At 57.2% G+C, this 18,526-nt stretch overlaps 1 protein-coding gene across 1 annotated transcript in view; it reads left to right on the top strand.

The window, feature by feature from the left end:
* The window catches only part of CACNA1I (calcium voltage-gated channel subunit alpha1 I), a 105,356-nt gene that overhangs the window by 29,918 nt on the left and 56,912 nt on the right, over positions 1-18,526 (top strand). Inside the window, exon 4 of the mRNA XM_060113944.1 lies at positions 9,186-9,283. Within this exon, the coding sequence (XP_059969927.1) occupies positions 9,186-9,283 (98 nt within the window). The remainder of the gene's footprint in view (positions 1-9,185; positions 9,284-18,526) is intronic.

The raw sequence follows: 18,526 nt of genomic DNA, 5'->3' as shown, positions 1-18,526 counted from the left end.
CGGAGAGGCTCCATGACATGTTTGTTTTGTATCTTTGTGCCCAGTCACTGCAGAGCTGGGGGATCTGGAGCCATTTTCTTGTAGCCGAACTGGCCCTTGGGTGGGTGTGGATCTGGGAAGGTTCCAGGGAGAATCCTGGTGTGGATGATCTTTCATTTGCATATGGAGAAAAGTGGGAGGGAGGGAGAGAGTGATGATCACTGCTCTGGTCCGTTTCCATGGAAACAGGTGCTAGATGTCATGGAGGGTGGGGTAGGGGGTAAATCACCAGAGATTCTCAGGCTACAGGTTGGCAAGCCAGACACCAAGTCAATCATAAATCATTCAGAATTCTCTCAGTTATATGGACAGGAACCTGCCGAACCTTGTTTGAGGGAGTTTATCATCTCCTTTACTGAAAGTCGAGGGGTCTCTGACTTCAGGACACGCTTAATCCAGAATCCTGAAAGATGTCACCAGGCAGTGTGTCCTCCCGTCCCATAGCTCTTCTCATTCTTCTGTGTCGACCTCCATCCATGGCAGCTTTCCTCTCAGTGGGGGGATGGCGGCGGGCAGCCCTGAGTGCCCAGCCTCCTCCCTCTGGTTCAACAGAAAGACACCTTTGCTTTCTCAGCCACTCCAACGAGGGCGGAACAGAGCCTCCTTGGCTTGGATTGGCATGTGCTCATCCCTGAACCAATCACTGTAGCCTAAATGCGGTAGCACTCTGATTGGCCAGACCTAGGTCAAGACCCACGCCCTGGCGCTGGGTGTGGGGTCGACGTCTCTCATACCACGTGGCCTAAGAGTGGGGAGGATGGACTTGGAAAATCCCAGGACTGTTACCCTACAAGCAGAGAAGGGTGCTCTAGGTAGGCACAAACCACTGCTGATTAGGTGGGTTACCAGAACTAAAGTTTCCTGACTGGGCTGGGCTCTCTTACATCCCCACAGTCCAGAGAACTTGGGGCTGTTAACCTCATTTCCCAGATGGGGAAATGGAGGCTCAGAGAGATTAACAGCCTGCCTCAGGTCACACAGCCCGTATGGACCAGATCTGGGATGTGCTCAGGTACAACCGTCCCCAGAGCCCATGCTCACTCACAATATGAAGGGTTTTACCTTTTCAGAGGCCAAAATATTCTAGCTGATCTCTCCTGGAGGACTTGGGCAGCCTCACCAGCTCTCAGAAGGATGTGGGGTGAGTCTCGGAAGAGGGACCTCTCCCTCAAGCTGTGGTAGAGCCAAAAGAATCTCTGTCTGGTTTCCAGCAGCTGCGCCCAACTACCGTGGTGCCAAGACTACCCTGGCGTAAGGGAGCTGAATTTTGTGGGAGGCTCATCAGAAGGCATATATGCTAAAAAATTATATATTGTTGTTTGCCTGAAGTTCAGACTTAACTGGGCATCCTGTATGTATCTGGCAATTCTACCCAGAGATAAAGTCACTGGAGTGTTGTCACCTGAGTGGAGCCTTGTCGAGAGAAGGTCCAGGGTCTCCTACTGCTGAGGCCCCCACATTCTTTTGTGGCCCCCAGTTCCCCCTTTACTCTGAACTTGGCCTGAGTTGGTTTCAGTGCATCAGTTTCTTTGTCCAGCGGGCTAAAAAAACCCTGTTCTTCTGGTCTCATAGGATTTGTGTGAGGATATATGGGTAAAAATGACCCATAAATCATAACACGCTGGCCAAAGTCAAGGGTTAATGTTATCACTCCCTAATTCTCTCTTTCCATTACTTCCTTCCTCTCTGCCTCCACTGAACACCTACTATGTGCTGGGTACCAGCCTAGTAGCATAGGCTGGTGGTCTAGTTATCAAGCAACACAAGCCTGAGTCATCACAGAACTGTCTCCTGACAGATGATCTGCCATTTCCAGCATCTCAGCTGCCTTTCCATCAGCTACATCTTACATTACATTTTAAGAAAGCCCCTGTGGGTCCCTTGTAAAGATTGAGGAAACACCCTATTTTTATCAGCAACACACAAGAATCATCTCCTGGGAGGGTTATTTCCTGGAAAGATGTTAAGTCTCAGTCATTTTATGGTGCTTCTTGTCAGCTCCAAGCTTCTTTTTTTTTTTCTGATCTTGTCCCTCAAGTTATTTGTTTGACAAGCTGACAAGGGAGCCACCTCCAAGCCAGGCCCTGGGCCGGGGGCTGGGGACTCAGCTAGGACTCTGAGCTAGCCCCTGAGGAACAGGGGCAACGACAGCACCCCTCAGGGCCAGAGGTGCCCTAGTAGAGACACAGTGGGACACAGAGCAGGAGAGTTCAGTTCTGCCCGGGGGTGGGATCTGGACAGCCGGGAAGGGCACCACAGGTAGAGGCACTGGCGAGAGCAAAGCCGTGTCGGCTGGAAACAGCATGGTGCACTCTGGGAAACTGAGATGGGGGGTGTCCCTGGACTGCAGGGCAAACGGTGGGCAGTGCTGCGGTCATGGTCAGAGAACTTCCGGAGGCCCTTACTGCCTGGGCTGTCCCCAGCAGGAGGTGGGATCCAGGGAAGGGTTTAAGCAGGCATCATGTGATTCGTGGGCCCGTGTGAACCGAAGCAGCACATGAGGCTGTGGTATAATAATAGCTGGCTCTTTCTTGTGCCAGGCCCTGTCGTAGGCACTGAACCCATATGTGAACGCATTTCATCCTCCCCACAACCCCATGAGGTCAATTCAGTGACTTGCCCAAGGTCACATGGTGCACTAGCAGCAGAGCTGAGGTTGGAAGCCAGGCTCCGTGCTCTAACCACGGGGCAACACTGCCCCCATGGATGTTGGCTCTACTTCACGTGCTGCTGACCCAGTTGACTGGTACTTACTGGCCACCTGGCCAGCTGTGGGAGGTGCTCACGCCTGGCCTGATGACTGATGAGGTGGGGAGGGGTCACGCAGAGCTCTTGGGTCCCTCACTACTCAGCTGGGTGACCCGGGCTCTGTCTGAGCCTCAGCTTCCTCATCTGCGTTGGGCGCCGTAATCCCACCATGGGAAGGGGTGTGAAGTGCTTGGCACATGCTGAGTGCTCCAGAAACCCTCTGAATCAGCAGGACTCTGAGTTGCCAGTGACAGAAACCCAACTCAAATGACCCCCAAGACCCAAAGGGCAGGTACTGGCTCATGTGCCCGGGAAGAATAAAGGGCAGCTCTTCGATTCGGGTGCAGCGGGAGGGAGTGCTCGAACCATATGGTCAGGATCCTGCTTCTCTCCAGTTCTGGCCTCAGCCTTCCTTTGTGTTGGCAAAACTCTCGGGCCACCACGGAGGCAAGACGGCCATTAGTGCCTCTGGGTTTCCTGACGGTGGCTTAGCCAGGAAGAGCACCTCTTCCCTGCAGTCCCAGCTCAAGGACTGGCTGCCCCTCATGGCCCATCCTGAGCCAGTCGTGGTGGCTGGGGAATGGCTGTCCACTGGTTGACCAGACCTGGGTCTCTGGGCCTGTCCCGGGAGCCAGGGGAGCTGGCAGTGGGGCAGGGTGGCCCCTCAGCAGGAATCCATGGGGAGGGCCCTGGAGAGCAGATGTCCGCCCTGCCTGCCCACCCTGGCACGGTCCCCACCTCAGCACGGCCACATCCCAGCCCCTCTCCCCAGATGACATGCCACCCGGGAGCTGGGTGCAGTCAGCCTCCTCCTGGGGTGATGTCAGGACGAAAGTGCTCCCTTTAAAGCAAAATTACTTACCTAATTAGGCACTTGGGAGCTGGCAGGAGGCAGTGGGGGGGGTTGTTGATTTTGTTTTTAGACTTTTAGCACTGAAGCTGCACCATAAAGTAACTGTGTAATTAGGGATTAATTTCTCACTCCTGCAAGTGATGTCTTACTTAGGGCCTAAGGGAAGTCGGCCCGGTGGTTATTCACCCACAGAGCGGCCCTCTTCACCCTCTTTTTTTTTTGGAGGTGGGGGATGCTCCCTTAGCTTTCATCCAGCGGGGAGGAGGAGGAAGGAGGTGGAAGGTGGCTGCTTCTGTCACAGGCTGTTCTTCATGCTGCGTAGACTCCCCGGGGGGCCGGCTCTGCGTGGCGGGGCTGGAGCGGGGTGCGTCTGAGGAGAGAGGTGCCGGTCAGCATCCAGCCTCCAGCCGGTCAGGCGATGGATAATGCTGCAGCCCCGCCCTCACCGGTCCACGTCTGAGGCACACAGCCCATCAGGGCCCCTGCTGGGACTGCAGCCCAGTTGCAGGGTAACCTGCTCATGACCAGCCCATCGCTGGCTTTTCCCTCTCTGCTGCTCTCTCTCTGCCTCCTGGGATCACCCCCCAAATAAGCTGCTGCTCCCAAGCCCTTGGCTGAGTCTGCTTTGGGGGAACCCAAACTAGACAGGAGGTGTGAACAGAGTGTAGAAGGAGCCAGAGCAGAGAGGGTTGAATTCAGCCTGCCGTGCAGGGAGGGCGTGAGCAGGGCATCACGGAGGAGGGCATCTTGAAGGATGAGAGCGAGGAGAACAGGCAACGCGCAAAGCAAAGGGGGCAGAGAATCGCGTGTTTGCTGAGCTCGGTAGGCCTGGCCTGGTGCCCGAGGTGCATGGACTAGGGGCAAGGGGTGGGGGGAGGGGGCCGAGGCCAGACTACAGGGCCTTGAAGGGCAAGGGGGAGCCACTGAGGGTTTAAGGCCAGGAGTGACACAGCTAGATTCGAGTTTTTTTTTTTTTGGTTGCATTGGGTCTTCATTGCTGCGCACAGGCTTTCTCTAGCTGCGGCGAGCGGGGGCTACTCTTCATTTCAGTGCCTGGGCTTCTCATTGCGGTGGCTTCTCTTGTGGAGCACGGGCTCTAGAGCACGTGGGCTTCAGTAGTTGTGGCACGAGGGCTCAGTAGTTGTGGCTCGTGGGCTCTAGAGCTTGGGCTCAGTAGTTGTGGCGCATGGGCTTAGTTGCTCCGCGGCACGTGGGATCTTCCAGGACCAGGGCTCGAATGTCCCCTGGATTGGCAGGCGGATTCTTAACCAGTGCACCACCAAGGAAGTCCCTAGATTTGAGTTTTAGGAGGTTTGGACTAACGGAGGGTGGGCCGTGTGGAGAGGAAGCAGGGGGCTGCTGCAGCTGTCAGCAGGGAGGGCTGGGTGCTGGAGCTGTCAGCAAGTGTCCCGCGTTGGGCTTGTCGGTGCACGGTCACCATCAGGACAGCGTGATCCCAGGGCAGAGACTTAAACCCGCAGTTCCTACCTCCCGGCTACTCGCCCAGCCCCTCTCTCCACGGTCTTGTCCAATGTCCAGCTTTCTATCCTCTTCCCCTCAGGGAATGAGAATTGCTGGATTCCTCACTGCACACCTGCTATTTGCTCTTTATCGCTGAAAGCATTTACAGCTGGTCTTGCTCCCCCAGATGGGAGATGCGGCTGCAGCGGAACACCCTCCCCCGCCACCCTGATAGGTTCATGAAATATAGAAGAGAGAGTTGGGACCTGGGAGAAACGTTTAGGAGCTGAGATCCCGCCAGCCACATGGTGCAACCAAAAAACAAACAAACAAACAAACAAAACCCCCCAAAGCCAAGGTTGTTCATGCTAGAGAATGGACTTGAGGATACGGGGAGGGGGAAGGGTAAGCTGTGACAAAGCGAGAGAGTGGCATGGACATGTATACACTACCAAACGTAAAATAGATAGCTAGTGGGAAGCAGCTGCATAGCACAGGGAGATCAACTGGTGCTTTGTGACCACCTAGAGGGGTGGGATAGGAAGGGTGGGAGGGAGATGCAAGAGGGAGGAGATATGGGGATATATGTATATATATAGCTGATTCACTTTGTTATAAAGCAGAAACTAACACCCCATTGTAAAGCAGTTATACTCCAATAAAGATGTAAAAAAAAATAGAATATATATTTGCCAATGAAAAACTTAAAAAAAAAAAGAAAAGAAAAGAACTTAGTGACTCATCACATTTCTCCTTTTGACTCAACTGCCAGGAAGCTCAGAGCTAAGATCTTGACACTAAATTCTCCCAGAAATTTCTCTTGAGGGCTTTTCAGTGGGGACCCTGAGGGTGGGCTGCAACTGATTAATTCTTAGGGGAATTTTTGTAGTAGAGGATCAAGTCAGAGGTGAAGGGAAGGGACTGGGTCACTGTGTCGCTCTGGGTCTGCCCGGCTGTGACTGCTTAGTCCCCTTCAGAGATGGGGACAAGAGTCAGATCAGCCTCCCATGAGATGGGGTCTAGGAGGAGTTCAGACCCTAAAGCTTACTGACTCTGGGTAACTGTGGGCCTCGGTGACACCCAGCCATAAGTTGTATCTCACTCAGGACCCAGAGGCCGGCCCCCTGCCCCACTTATTTTAGAGAAAGGAAGGTGAACCTGAATCCTCGCCACGGGGCCTGACTACACAGCACCTCTGTAGTCTCCCACTCTTGCCTCCCAGCCTGTCCTGGGGCAGGGGCCATGGTGGGTGCCCCTCACTTAATTAAGAACCAATAGTCCCAGACGGTGGGCTATGGGTTCCTTGAGGGGGGATGGAGGGGCACAGAACCCATGTAGCAGAGTGGGGCGGGAGAGTAAGGGACCAGGCAGGATTGTCCTGAGGGCTCCTGCAGCAGGCAGGCCCTGGTGTGGCTCACAGCCATGGGCCTGGCCTGGTTCAGGGCAGTAGGGAGAGGGATGAGGTGGGATCTGAGAAATGTAGAGGGGGCTCGAGCAGGTTAACGCAGGTAACACACACAAGAGGCCCTCAAAAACCATTCGCTTTTCTTTCTACCCATCGTCTGTGAAGCCTCTATTTATTTCTGTGGTGAAACTTCACGGGATGGGAAGAAATCCTGGGCTGGCATTTGATGGATCTCGGCAGGTGTGCCCAGGGGCTCCTGGGACGTAGTACCTGGGTGGGTTCAGTCTGGCGTGGGCTGGGATCTCCCACCTCCAGCACACCCAGCAAAGCATAAAGCGAGCCCACTGGCAGGAGGGAGAGAACCAGGCAGAGAAGGAACAGGGTCTGTGTTTGAGAGGCTGGGGCCTGGCGGTGGGGCTGCCTGCCATGGGGTGGCTCTCCTAAGCCTGGTGTGTGTGTGTGTGCACGCGTGCGCGTGTGCGCGCCAGTGTGAGAGCCTGTTTGTGTGCCCGTGTGTGCTGCCCCCACAGTGCCTCCATCACACACATCTCCCTGGCTGCCTGGAGAGCTCTTTCTACCAAAGACGAAAATGACAGTTTGGCTCACCCACACCCGGAATCCTTACGCCGCTCCATGCCCTTGGCGCCCCCTTTCCAGCTCACCCACTGCCCCTGGGCACCTCAGCCCTCACCCTCTCTGCCTGGCTGCTGCCCCCCCTGCCCCCCTCCTGCCCCCTCCTCGGGACCCCTGGTCTCTGTCTCCAATTCTTAGGTCTCTGTCACTTTTTTTGTGTGTGTGTGGTACGCGGGCCTCTCACTGTTGTGGCTTCTCCCACTGCGGAGCACAGGCTCCGGATGCGCAGGCTCAGCGGCCATGGCTCACGGGCCCAGCCGCTCCGCGGCATGTGGGATCTTCCCGGACCGGGGCACGAACCCGTGTCCCCTGCATCGGCAGGCGGACTCTCAACCACTGCGCCACCAGGGAAGCCCTCTCTGTCACTTTTTTTGTCATGTCCCTTCATCTGAATTTGGGCCCTGGTAGGAGTGAATGTGGATGAGGGTGCCCAAGGAGTGAGTGTGTATGTGTGTGTGCACCAATGGTTGTGTGCAGGCGTTTGACTCTGTGTTGCATTTGTGTGTGTGTGTGTGTGTGTGAAAAAGGAGAGAGAGAGAGAGAGCACACAAGCATGGGAGCCGGACCCCGTGCCCCAGGAAGCTGGGGGATGGATTGAGGCATTTCAGGGAAAGGGAGCTTTCAGTTACTCTTCAAGCAGCGGGAGGGGCGACGGCTGCACAGCAACCGGGCAGGTTTGCATGGTGTGTAGGAAAAGCCTTCACTTCCCGCTGACGGCGGTGACAGGTGGAGCTGGCGGCAGTGCCGGAGGCCCAGGGTGGCGGGCCCAGGTCCGGTGACTGGGATGTCTGGGGTCAGGCGGGGGCTGCAGGCCCCTGGGACCTGTCTTTCAAAGGGGGACACGTGGGGGAGGTAGCAACTGAGCAGGAAGGGTCTGACGGACGTGCAGGAAACTACAGAGGGGACACCGGAGATCTGCCTCCCCTGGAGATCTGGGGAGGCCTCCTGGAGGAGGCAGACTGGAAGGGGAGGGGGACCTGTTTGGTGAGGCCCCGAGGACGAGAACTAGGGCAGTGGTGAGGGCTCCAGTGCTGTCTTTGCTTTTCGGTCCTTCCCTTGCCAGAGTGCGGACGCCTGAGGGTAGGGGCCGGTCTGAGTCAGCACCTAGACTGGCCTGGTTCAGCATGGACACAGGTGTGGAGAAACTTCCAGGACTCCAGGGGCATCTGCACAGAACCCGAGGAAGGTTTCAATGGACAGAGATGATGGAGGCGTTGCAGGCAGAAGGGACAGTGGGAGAAAGGCCGGGAGTGGGCCCCGCGAGGCTGGAGCCGGCCGCCTTGCGTGCCCAGGAGAGAGAGGTTATTCCTGCAGACCAGGTACAGTTTGCGCCTGGCCTCGTTGAGCCGGCAGTGGAGCTGGGAGTTGGGGGGTGGGGGATGGGTGTGAGGCGGTGGAGGGGGGCAGAACTGGTGTGACTCCTGGCTTGAGCCTCTACCCTTTTGCTGGGTGACCTGGGACACGTGATGTCACCTCTCTTACAGCCTCATCTCTTCATAAATCTGGGCGTCTAACACTGGCTTGGGGGGCCCCTGGGGACTTGGGGAGATGGAGGGACTGAGGCTCCACTCCGGCCTCTGCCCTCAGCAAAATCTTCGCAGATGCTGCTGCTGCTGTGACTGTGATGTCCAGTCACCGTCTGGGCTCAGCCTGGGGGCCTCTCGGCGGTTCCTCCGTTCTCCCCTCTGAGGAATGGGGCGAATCCTCCCTGTTTCAGAGGCTGCTCTGGAAGTGGGGGCAGGAGCCGCCTGGCACAGTGCTGGGCATGCGGTGGGGCCCCAGGGTCTCTGCCCGTCCATTCCCTCTGCCCCTGGCCGCATCTACTGGGACCCTCAGGGCAGTCCACGAGGTGGATGTCACCTACGCTGCTTACAGAGAAGGAGACAGGCCCAAGGAGACAGCCCAAGGCCAGAGGGCTGACTGGGGCTTAGCCGGGTTTCTGACCACTTTTCTTACCCCGTCCAGGCAGGCGTGGGCGTGGCTGGCCCGGCCGTGGCCCTGCTGTCCCCGTGCTCCGGGCCTCACTCTTCTCCCCTCTCTTCGCAGGATGGTCGAGTACTCCCTGGACCTCCAGAACATCAACCTGTCGGCCATCCGCACCGTGCGTGTCCTGAGGCCCCTCAAAGCCATCAACCGTGTGCCCAGTGAGTTGGTGCCCCCTGCCCTGCCCCAGGGCACACACTCACTCAGCAGAGACAGACCGGCATCTCCCCATGCCAGGCCTGTGCTGGGCACGGGATCCTTCAGTGACCGGACAGATGCGGGCCCTGCTGCCAGGGGTTCAAGGGGTACTATTTGGGCCTGAAGATGCTGGAAGGTGGCCCTGGCGCCTCTGGGTCCCAAAAGGACTCGGACTGCAGCAAGTACTGGCTTTTTGGGGATGAGGTTCCTTGTGGGGGGGCTGTCAAGTTGACAGGTGTGTGAAAAGAAGCTGCTTGGTTTGAGGGAGGGCGTCATGCAGCATTCCACTGGGGAGGGGCTCCCAGACCCCCCACTTGTGCTGACTTGGAGCTCGAGCTCCCGACCCCCCCACTCACCCCCTCCATAGGTTCATCCCCCACAGGTCCATCCACCCGCTCCCCCATCTGACCTGCTGCCCATCCATCTGTTGGCCCATCTAGTATCGAGAGAGTTTATCTGATAACAAAAAACCCTGACACCTGCCCAGAATCATACAGCTTTCAAAGCTTTTCATCTCTGTGATTTCTTCAGAGCCTTACCGTCCCCCTGGCGGGAGGTGGGTTAGTCTCATGAAAAACTGAGATGAAGGAACTGAGACTTGGAGACTTGAGGTTACTTGCCCAGGAGGTCTCCTGACTCTTTCCACTGCCCTGTGTCTGGAATGGGATGGGGATCTAGGGAAGGAGAGGGGGAGGGCCCTGCCTGCAGGGGGCTTCAGCCCTGATGGGGAAGGTCAGGAACTTTTATGAGCATCTACTCACCTCCTGTGTGCCAGGCTCTTGACATGCCGCTGGCTGACTTAACCCTCTGAACAACCTATGTGAGGCTCAGAGAGGTTAAGTGGCTTGCATAAGGTCACACAGCAATTCAGGGGCAAGGCAGGGATCTGAGTAGAGTTATGTCTGTCCTAAGCCCAGCTCTTTCCCTGGCTCTGTCTGACCCCTTGCTTCTCTTCCCTGCCTGAGCCTCAGTTTCCCAATCTGCAGAAGGTGAGAGGGCTCCTGGCACCTCATTCTCCACAGTCACCACTGACCCCACTCTGCCAATACCCAGGCTTGGGGCCTTGGGGGTCCCTGCCACTCGCCCTGCCCACCTCTCTACAGCCCGTCCGCTGTGAGTGCCTGCGGGGCTAGCCTGACTCTGGGCTCGCAGACCGTGTTGGTCAGCCCGGACAGGCCTGGCTGGGCAGTGGAGGCTGTGCTCTGGGATATTTGTGGAGCAAGGTGACCTGGGAGGGCAGGTTGGCACAGGTTGGGTGAATTACATAGGGGGTCCTGGAGTGCTGGAGTCTCAAGGTCGCAGATACAAGGTCACCTCCCCACACATGAGCCTTGACGTGATGGGAAACTCCAGGGGCCCCTGAGAGTTGCTGTGACGGTCCTGAGGGAGGGGTTGAGAGATGGGGGTGGGGCTGGGGGTGAGCGGTGAGAACCAAAGCTGTGGGGGGGGGGAGCAGTTCAGCTGTATCATCTTTGCCCCTCCCACTGTCCTGGGGAGACTCCCTTGGGGGCAGGGAAGGGACATCCAGAGAGGCCATCCTAGGTGGCAGACTGTTTCTGTCCTTCCCACTTGCCAACAAGCCTAGAAGATTAACTTGTTCAAAACCATCTTTACCCCTTTTAACAAATGTGGAGAATGAGACCCAGAGAGGGCCATGACCGGCCCAAGGTCACACAGCAGGTTAGTGGCAGGGACTAAACTGGAGCCTGTTTCTAACCAGCCCACCTTGCCCAGGGGTGCATGTTCCTCTCTCTCAGGCGCCACCTCCTACTGGGAAACTGACCACAAGGCAGACTTTGTTCCCTCAGCGCCCAGAACTATGCCTGGTGTGTGGAAAGCGCTCAGTAAATAGGTGTGAAGTGGACCCGCTGGCCAAGTTTATCGAGTAGCTGTTCTGTGCAGTCAGTGCTCAGATGGAGGGGTGCCGGGCATGTGGAGCTTATGGGGGTGCAGGGAGGGGCAGAGTGGGGGGGCACTGGGGGCCTGAGGTGGAGCCTGAGCTGAGACCCAGTGGAGCGTGGGGATTGACCTGGCAAGGGAGTGTTTTAGAAACGCCTGGCAGAAGTGAAGGAGTGGACACAGAGGACTGCTCTGGTAATGTGGGTGAGCCGTGGCCAGGCCAGGCAGGGTGGAGAGGAGCAGGTGGGCAGAAGCCCTGGTCCCCACCCTGGAGAGTCACGGAGGAAGCCCAGCGTCTGGCCTGGGCAACCTCAGCAGGGAAGGCACCGGGCAGGAGCCGCATCTTTCCTGGGCGCCCCCTCAGTGCTCCCCATTTCTGTTCCAGGGGAAGGCAGGGGTTACCCTCAGGAAGCAGCCACCATGTGGCCACTGTCACACTCCTAGCCATGCAACCCACAGGCCCGGTACCCTTTCCAGAGATGCGGGTGCTTGTGTCGGGGTCACACAGGGGCGCTTGTACACGATCCTGCATTCTGCATCCCCTGTCAGGTCTCGGGATCTGACAGGCATGGGAGCGGCGATGTGACAGGACATTTCAGAAGAGATGGTCTGGGTGGGGGGCAGACAGGATAGACACACAGGGTATGGGCCTCTCTCTCTGGGTGGGTTTCTGTACACTTGTGCGTGTGGGTGTGAGGGTCTCTGTATCTATGAGAGACCATGTGCTGTATGTATATGTGTGTGCACGTGTGCGGGGTGTGGGCCCATGTGCCTCTCCTCCCTGCCCTTTTCGCCCACTCTCGCTGTCCGCGTGAGGAGCTCATTTCCAGCTCCTGGCTGTAGGGGTCACTTCCAGGTCCCCAGAGCCAGTCTGTTCACTTCTCTGGAGAAGGGCGGGGTTGGACCCTGCGCTCCTGGAGGTTCCTGGCTGGGTAGCCCCAAGGGCCCAGAGAGGAGTTCGGGTCTTTCCTTAGGGGCCTCTCTCCTTCTAATAGGCTTCGCTGGAGGCCCAGGGTGGCCTGAGGTGGGCAGTTTTGTTTCCACTCTGAGCTGATTCCGCCTCTCAGTTGACAAATGAATCTCGAAACTTGCTTTCTCAGAACCTGGAAGCACAACGCTCCAGGATCCAAAATATAACTGATGCGCCTCCCTGGAAAGGGACCTTAAGATAAATCCATCTTCATGAACAGCTTGATTAACAGGAGCCTCAGGCTGTTGGAGCAGGTCCTCTGATCCAGACCCTCATTTACAGAAGGGGCAGCGTCCTTCCCAGGTGCCAGGAGTTCTGCCCAGGGTCACTGGGGAATGAGTGGCATGGGGGGTGGGGCGGGCACAGAGTCTTAGAAGTGTCTCTTTGAGAAGTTTGGTTGGTTGCCTTCTTTTTTCCTAGATGTTTCCATGAACATTCTAGGTCCTCCCATTTATTTATCTTTCGAGCCGCTTCTGCCGTGGGACTCCTTCAGCAATAGCCTGTAGCTTTCAATTTGGCCACTAGATGGCAGGCTAGAGAACTGGGACTAGGCAAAGTGAAATTATGGGTTATTAATTGCAAAGCTGTGGAGAGGGGGGGTGGCTGCCTATAGTTTAAGAAGTAGTTTAAAAACACGACCAACCAGGAAGACTCAGTTGGGTTGTCAGGGAATGTAATTTCTGCTTCTTCGCTCTGCGGGGAGTCTGCTGTGTGACCTGGGAAGCCCCTGGCTGTCTCTGGGCCTCAGTTTCCCTATTTGCACAAAGGAGGAGGAGGGACTGATTAGATGTGTGGTTCTGACTTTGTCCAGGATGGTTGGGGCACCTGGGAGTCGTGATGCTCTTTACAGAAACTCGTTAAAAATACGTCCCTCCACCCTACTCCTGCCAGGTCTGTCCTGGCCACTGAACCATTGGTGGATAAAGGGCAGGAGATAGTGCATGGGAGAAGGTTAGGGAGGGAGGGAAGAAGCACTAGACTGCCAGTCAGGAGGCTGGGTTCTGGTTCCTCGCTGTGTGACCTTTCATAAGTTGCTATCCCTTTCTGGGCCTTGGCAAGATGGGGCTGGATTATCTCTGAAAGTGCCCCCTGCTGGCACCAGCGGACTCCAGGCCTCACCCAGCCTATACACCCCTCAATCAGCTGCAGTGCCTCCCAAAGCCCATTGGCCAAGCAATTTAAATATGAAAAGTGCTTTTTTCTCCAGTAAGAAACTAGGGCAGTTACTGCTAAAGCCTGAGCTGGCTGAGTCTGAGCTGCTGGCCCACATCTGCACCCTGCCACTGCACACACCTGCCCAGTCTGTGGAGGGGGTTGGGAGGGAGGCCTGGGGAGCTTGAGGGTAGCTGCTGGGGATGCTGAGCCTCTCCTGGGCCCCTGCCCCCTTCCTGGAGCCCAGTCCAACTAACAACCCCTGGGTCAGCAAGAAGCCACCTCTGTGCAGGGGCCTCTGGGATGCGGCTGGGCTGGGCAGGGCCCAGGGACAGGGAGGCAGAGCTGACTGTCCGGCCCCAGCTGCAGGCAGGACTGGAGACTTACTCTGTGCTGACAGGCCCCGGTTCTAGTCCTTTCACCTGCCTGTTGTGGGACGCTGGGCCTCTATTTCTCCAACAATAAGATGGGGTTAATAATAGCAATTTCCATATGATTTTGTAAGGATGAAATGCCCTCATGTGTGTAGAGAGCTTAGCATGGAGCCTTGTATGCAGTAAGTGGCCAACAGGTGCTACTATTATGAAGAAGGTGCTGGGAGCATTGGGGGTGGAAGGGGGGGGCATCAGGACCTCTTCGCAGAGGCTGGTTTTGGAAGATGCTCAACAAGGACACAGAGGGCTGGGGAGGGTGGTCCCTGCAGACGGAGTGGAATTGCATGTGCCAAGGTGGAGAGCAGGAGCTGTCTTGGGAACAGTGAGGCTGGGCAGAGGACTGCATGTCATGGGGAGGTGGGAGGTGAGCATTCCACATCTTCTAGGGATTTCCTAATAATGATAAATGGCTGAAATTTATCATGGGCTGTATCATTTCACCTTCATAACAGCCCTAGGATGTTGGTACCATTGTGATGCCCACTTTACAGATGGGGAAACTGAGTCAGAGAGAGGTTGACTAACCTGACCAAGACCACACAGCTGGCCAGAGCTTTTTCCTCCTTTTCACAACCTCCTTCCTTTCCTTTTGTGTGTAGGCATCTCAGCCGCCCACTCCATCTGCAGGGCATCAGGAAAGACCCCTGCCCACATCCAAGGTCAAAGTAGAAAGGCCCCGTGGGCTGAAGTAATGCCCTCAAGGCCCCTTCTCTTCCCATCTACCCCCAAGTTTGGTGTGCCCCAGACCTCTGAACGCCTTTCACTGTCAGGGTGCAGAGTTCTCGTGGTGCCAGGCCCCAAGCAGCCTGAGGGGGATGAGTCAGGGCAGCAAGGAAGATGGCGCAATGGTTAGTGCAGAGCATGGTGTCTGAGTCACCCTGCCAGCATTCAAAGCTTGGTCCTGTGTTAATTAGCTGCAGGACCTGGGGAAAGATTCTTCTCTTGTTTCGGACCCCTGTCTGCACAAGGGGGATGGCACACAGCACCTTCATGTGGGTTAGTCTGCAGTGCCAGGTGTAGAACATGTGCCCTGTGAACTGCCCCATCCCTGCCCTTTTCACAGAGGGAGGGTCCCAGTGTTTGGGCTACAGACTGCTGCATTCAGAGCAGTTAGACCAGGGTTAGTGCCTGGGATCTTGGCCAGTGGCTCCATCTCTTGGACCTCAGTTTCTCCATCCATAAAATGGGGTCCCAGCCCTTCCTCGCTAGGCTGTGGGGCAGCAAAACATCCTTATGACATCTGCTCCTAGAAGGTGCCCAGTGAAGGTGCAAACACCATACGTTGATCACATGGGGGTCTCATACTCCGCATCTATTGGCAGTGGAGCCGGGGGACCTTGAAACAGAGCTTGCATGAGAATCTCAGCACTTCCACTCTGTACGTGTGTTTAATGGGACTTGGGGTGCAGGACCTTGGATTTCAGACTGTCTGTCCTTGGATCCCACAATGGTCCCCCAGCTTCCCTGACGAAGAAAGGTCTGGCAGCCCCCAAGGAAGGAAGGGAGGGGAGGAGGAAGGTGGGGAAAGAAGAGAGAAGAGGCAGTGGAGGGCGCCAATTTCCCCAGGGCTGCTGCCTTTCAGAAGAGGTGAGGGTGGGCGGGAGAGCATCTGGCCAGAACATCTGATGAGAACCTGGCTCGGGAATGGTAAAGAGCAGCCAGGACTGTGAGAGGAGAGATGCTTGGGGTGGGGGTGGGGTGAAGGTAGCCCCCCCTACTGCCACCTCCTCCGCCGGGGTCAAGTTCTATTCTACAAATCAGGAAGGAGTGATTCGTGGACAGGACACAAGATTAAGGGAGAGAGGCACTGTGTATGCATTCATTCACCCATTCATCCAAGCATCCGTTCATCCACAGTAGCATCCACTAAGGGGCAATGGGGCCAGGCCTTGGGTCAGCTGTGGGGTCATAGAGAAGACTCAGATGCAGCCCCGTCTCTGTAGGCAGACACTCAAGCCAGAAGCTCTGGGCCGAGGGACGTGTGCTCTAATGGAAACATCAGGGCCGAGGGGAAGGGCCACCAACGACGTACTTTGAGGAGGCTTCAGAGAGGAGGGGGCACCTGACGTTTGAAGAATGAGTAAGAGGGCAGCAGGGGCCCCAGTGGGGGGGGGCCTTCAGTGGCACAGGACCAGGCCCACCCTCTAGGGAGTGAGCCCTGACAGCCTTGGGGAGGAAACCAAGGCCTCCCCTGAGGTGGAGGGTGCAGGGCTGCAGACTCCTTGCCTGGGGATTGTTTCTTATCTCAGGAGTGGGCACTGAGGGCCCTCTTCAGCCCACGGGCCCCTCCCAGGCTGGGCTGGGTCCAGTAGCTGTGTCCTCGGCAGCCCAGCCGTATGCTGCCTGGACCGGCCTCCCGGTACCCACTGTGCCCCTGATTAGTTGGCGCTGGCCACGGCAGAAGCAGCACACGGCCTCTCCCGGCTGCTCAGCGCCCTCCGCTGACCTGGCCAGACCAGGGAGAAAGGGGAGGCCCCAGGCCAAGCACAGCCTCGGCGCCCCTTGCCCCGGGCCTGGCTCCCCTCCTTCTGGCTGCGGGCTGTGCCCCTGGCAGAGGCTGGTGCGAGTTCGGCTCTTTCTACTTGAGCTGGCCTGGCAGAGTGGCCCCGCTAATGTGGGCTGACAGTTCCTGTCCACAGAGCGCACCCTGGACGCCCAGGGGAGATGCCTGTCAGGAAGCACACCCCCGTCTTCCTCCTGGCCCCCAGCTGCCACCAGGGCCCTCTGCCTCGCCGCTGCCCAGCTTTCCTTAGGGCAGAGGGTCTGGTCTGGGGGTCCCCGGCGAGAAGCGGTGAAAAGCTTGAGCAGCTCCATCAGTTTGCCCACCTGTCATCCATCTCCCCCAGCTCCTGGCTTTAAATGCCACCTAGAGGCCATTTCTACCCTGATGCCACCCACGTGACGCTCCAGGCCATACTCCTCTCTCCTGAACCCCGGACCCTGAGATCTTACAAAGCGACTTCACATGGGTGTACACCACGCACCCCAGACTCCACCCATCCCCGCGGACCCCCATCTTTACTGAGGGCTGCTCCGTGCCTCTAGTCTCAGGCCCCCAACCTCGGAGATGCCTGGGTTCCTCTCTACCGCCCGCATCCACATCCCACCCCTCGGCTCAACCTTCAAGATGTCTCCTGAACCCAGCCACGACCCCCTCCACTGCCATGTCATCTGGACCAGCCACATGTGCATTATCAGGATGGCAGGCGAGCGATGGCTGGGCCGGGCCAGGCATGGTGGAGAGGAGCAGGTGGACGGAAGGCCCTGGTCCCCACGCTGGAGAGTCACGGAGGAAGCCCAGCGTCTGGCCCAGGCAATCTCAGCAGGGAGGGCACTGGGCAGGGGCCGCATCTTTCCTGGGCGCCCCCTCAGTGCTCCCCATTTCTGTCCCAGGGGCTGCCCTCAGGAAGCAGCCACCGTGCGGCCACTGTCACCCTCTTGGCCATGCAGCCCACAGGCCCGGTACCCTTTCCAGAGGTGCGTCTACATGTGCCAGGGTCACACAGGTGTGTTTGTAGACCATCCTGCAGGCTGGGGCTCCTCACGGGGCTCCTTCTTCCTCCCTGGCCCACACCGTCCATTTTCTCCCCAGCAGCTGGGAGACCATGTCTCTCTTCTGCCCACAACACTCAGAGTGAGTTGAAGCCGGAGTTTCACAGTCACCTGCAGGCAGCCCCGTTTCCCTCCCGTCTTTGCCCTGGCTGTTCCCTCTGCCTGGAGAGCTCTTCCCAGAACTGTGCACACAGTTGCTCTACGCATCTTGCTGGAGTGGCCTTTCCTGGCCCCCATTTTATACCAGCCTGACCCCCGGCCCCAGCCTGGCCTCTCCATCTCCTCCCCTATTCTAGTTTTTGTGTTCGTAGCACTTACCACCCAACAAATGAGGAAATGTACTTACTTATTATGTTTGCTGTTTCTCTGTCTCTCCCTACCCCTACCTAGAATGTGTGCTTCGCAAGGGCAGGGGATTTGGGGTGTGTGTGTGTGTGTGTGTGTGTGTGTGTGTGGTTTAGGCCGTGCTGCGTGGTATGCGGGGTCCTAGTTCCCGGATCAGGGATGGAACCCTTGCCCCCTGCAGTGGAAGCTGAGTCTTAACCACTGGACTTCCAGGGAAGTCCCTTTTGTGTGTTTTTTTAAACTGATGTATCCTTAGAGCTTAAAACAGTGCCTGGCATGTAGTAGGCCCTCACTAAACATTTGTTGAACAGATCCATCCACTCAGCCATCACTCCTACATTTGTTCAAGCTGCCCTCCTCAGAGGGGCCACTCTGTGCCAGGCCCTGGGCTGGGTTGGAGGATGCAGAACACCCCTGGTGGGCCTTGCCCTCCTGGTTTCCGGCGGGGAGAGGAGGGCAGAGCTGTGATGAAGGCCGACAGTGTACCAAGTGCTGTGATGGAGGGAGGATGGGGCTGTGGCAGCTCATTGCAGGAGCACGAGCTCAGCCTGGGGACCAGAAGAGGCGACCACGCAGCTGAGCTTTAAAAATGGAGGAGAGATGGACTTCTGGGCAACTTTGAGGGCCCGGCAGTGACCCAGAACCTGGGCTTTCCAGGGACTGGAAGTGGGTCAGTCTGGCTCCAGCATGGACCCCATCCTGCCATGGGAAGTGCACCTGGCATTGCCCCTGGCAGCACAATAGCAAAGGAACCCTTGTGGCAGAGAGTGCAGGGCGGTGTGAGTGGGGGCAGAGTGTGTGCAGAGGTGGGGAGTCAGGGTGCCGGGCGCATCTGCTGTCTGGCTGGAGCAGCA

The sequence above is a fragment of the Mesoplodon densirostris genome, chromosome 11 (genome assembly GCF_025265405.1).
Source record: "Mesoplodon densirostris isolate mMesDen1 chromosome 11, mMesDen1 primary haplotype, whole genome shotgun sequence".
Classification (NCBI taxonomy): domain Eukaryota; kingdom Metazoa; phylum Chordata; class Mammalia; order Artiodactyla; family Ziphiidae; genus Mesoplodon; species Mesoplodon densirostris.
Note: the sequence above shows the minus strand (reverse complement) of the source record. Positions and strands in the feature narration are given on the sequence as shown.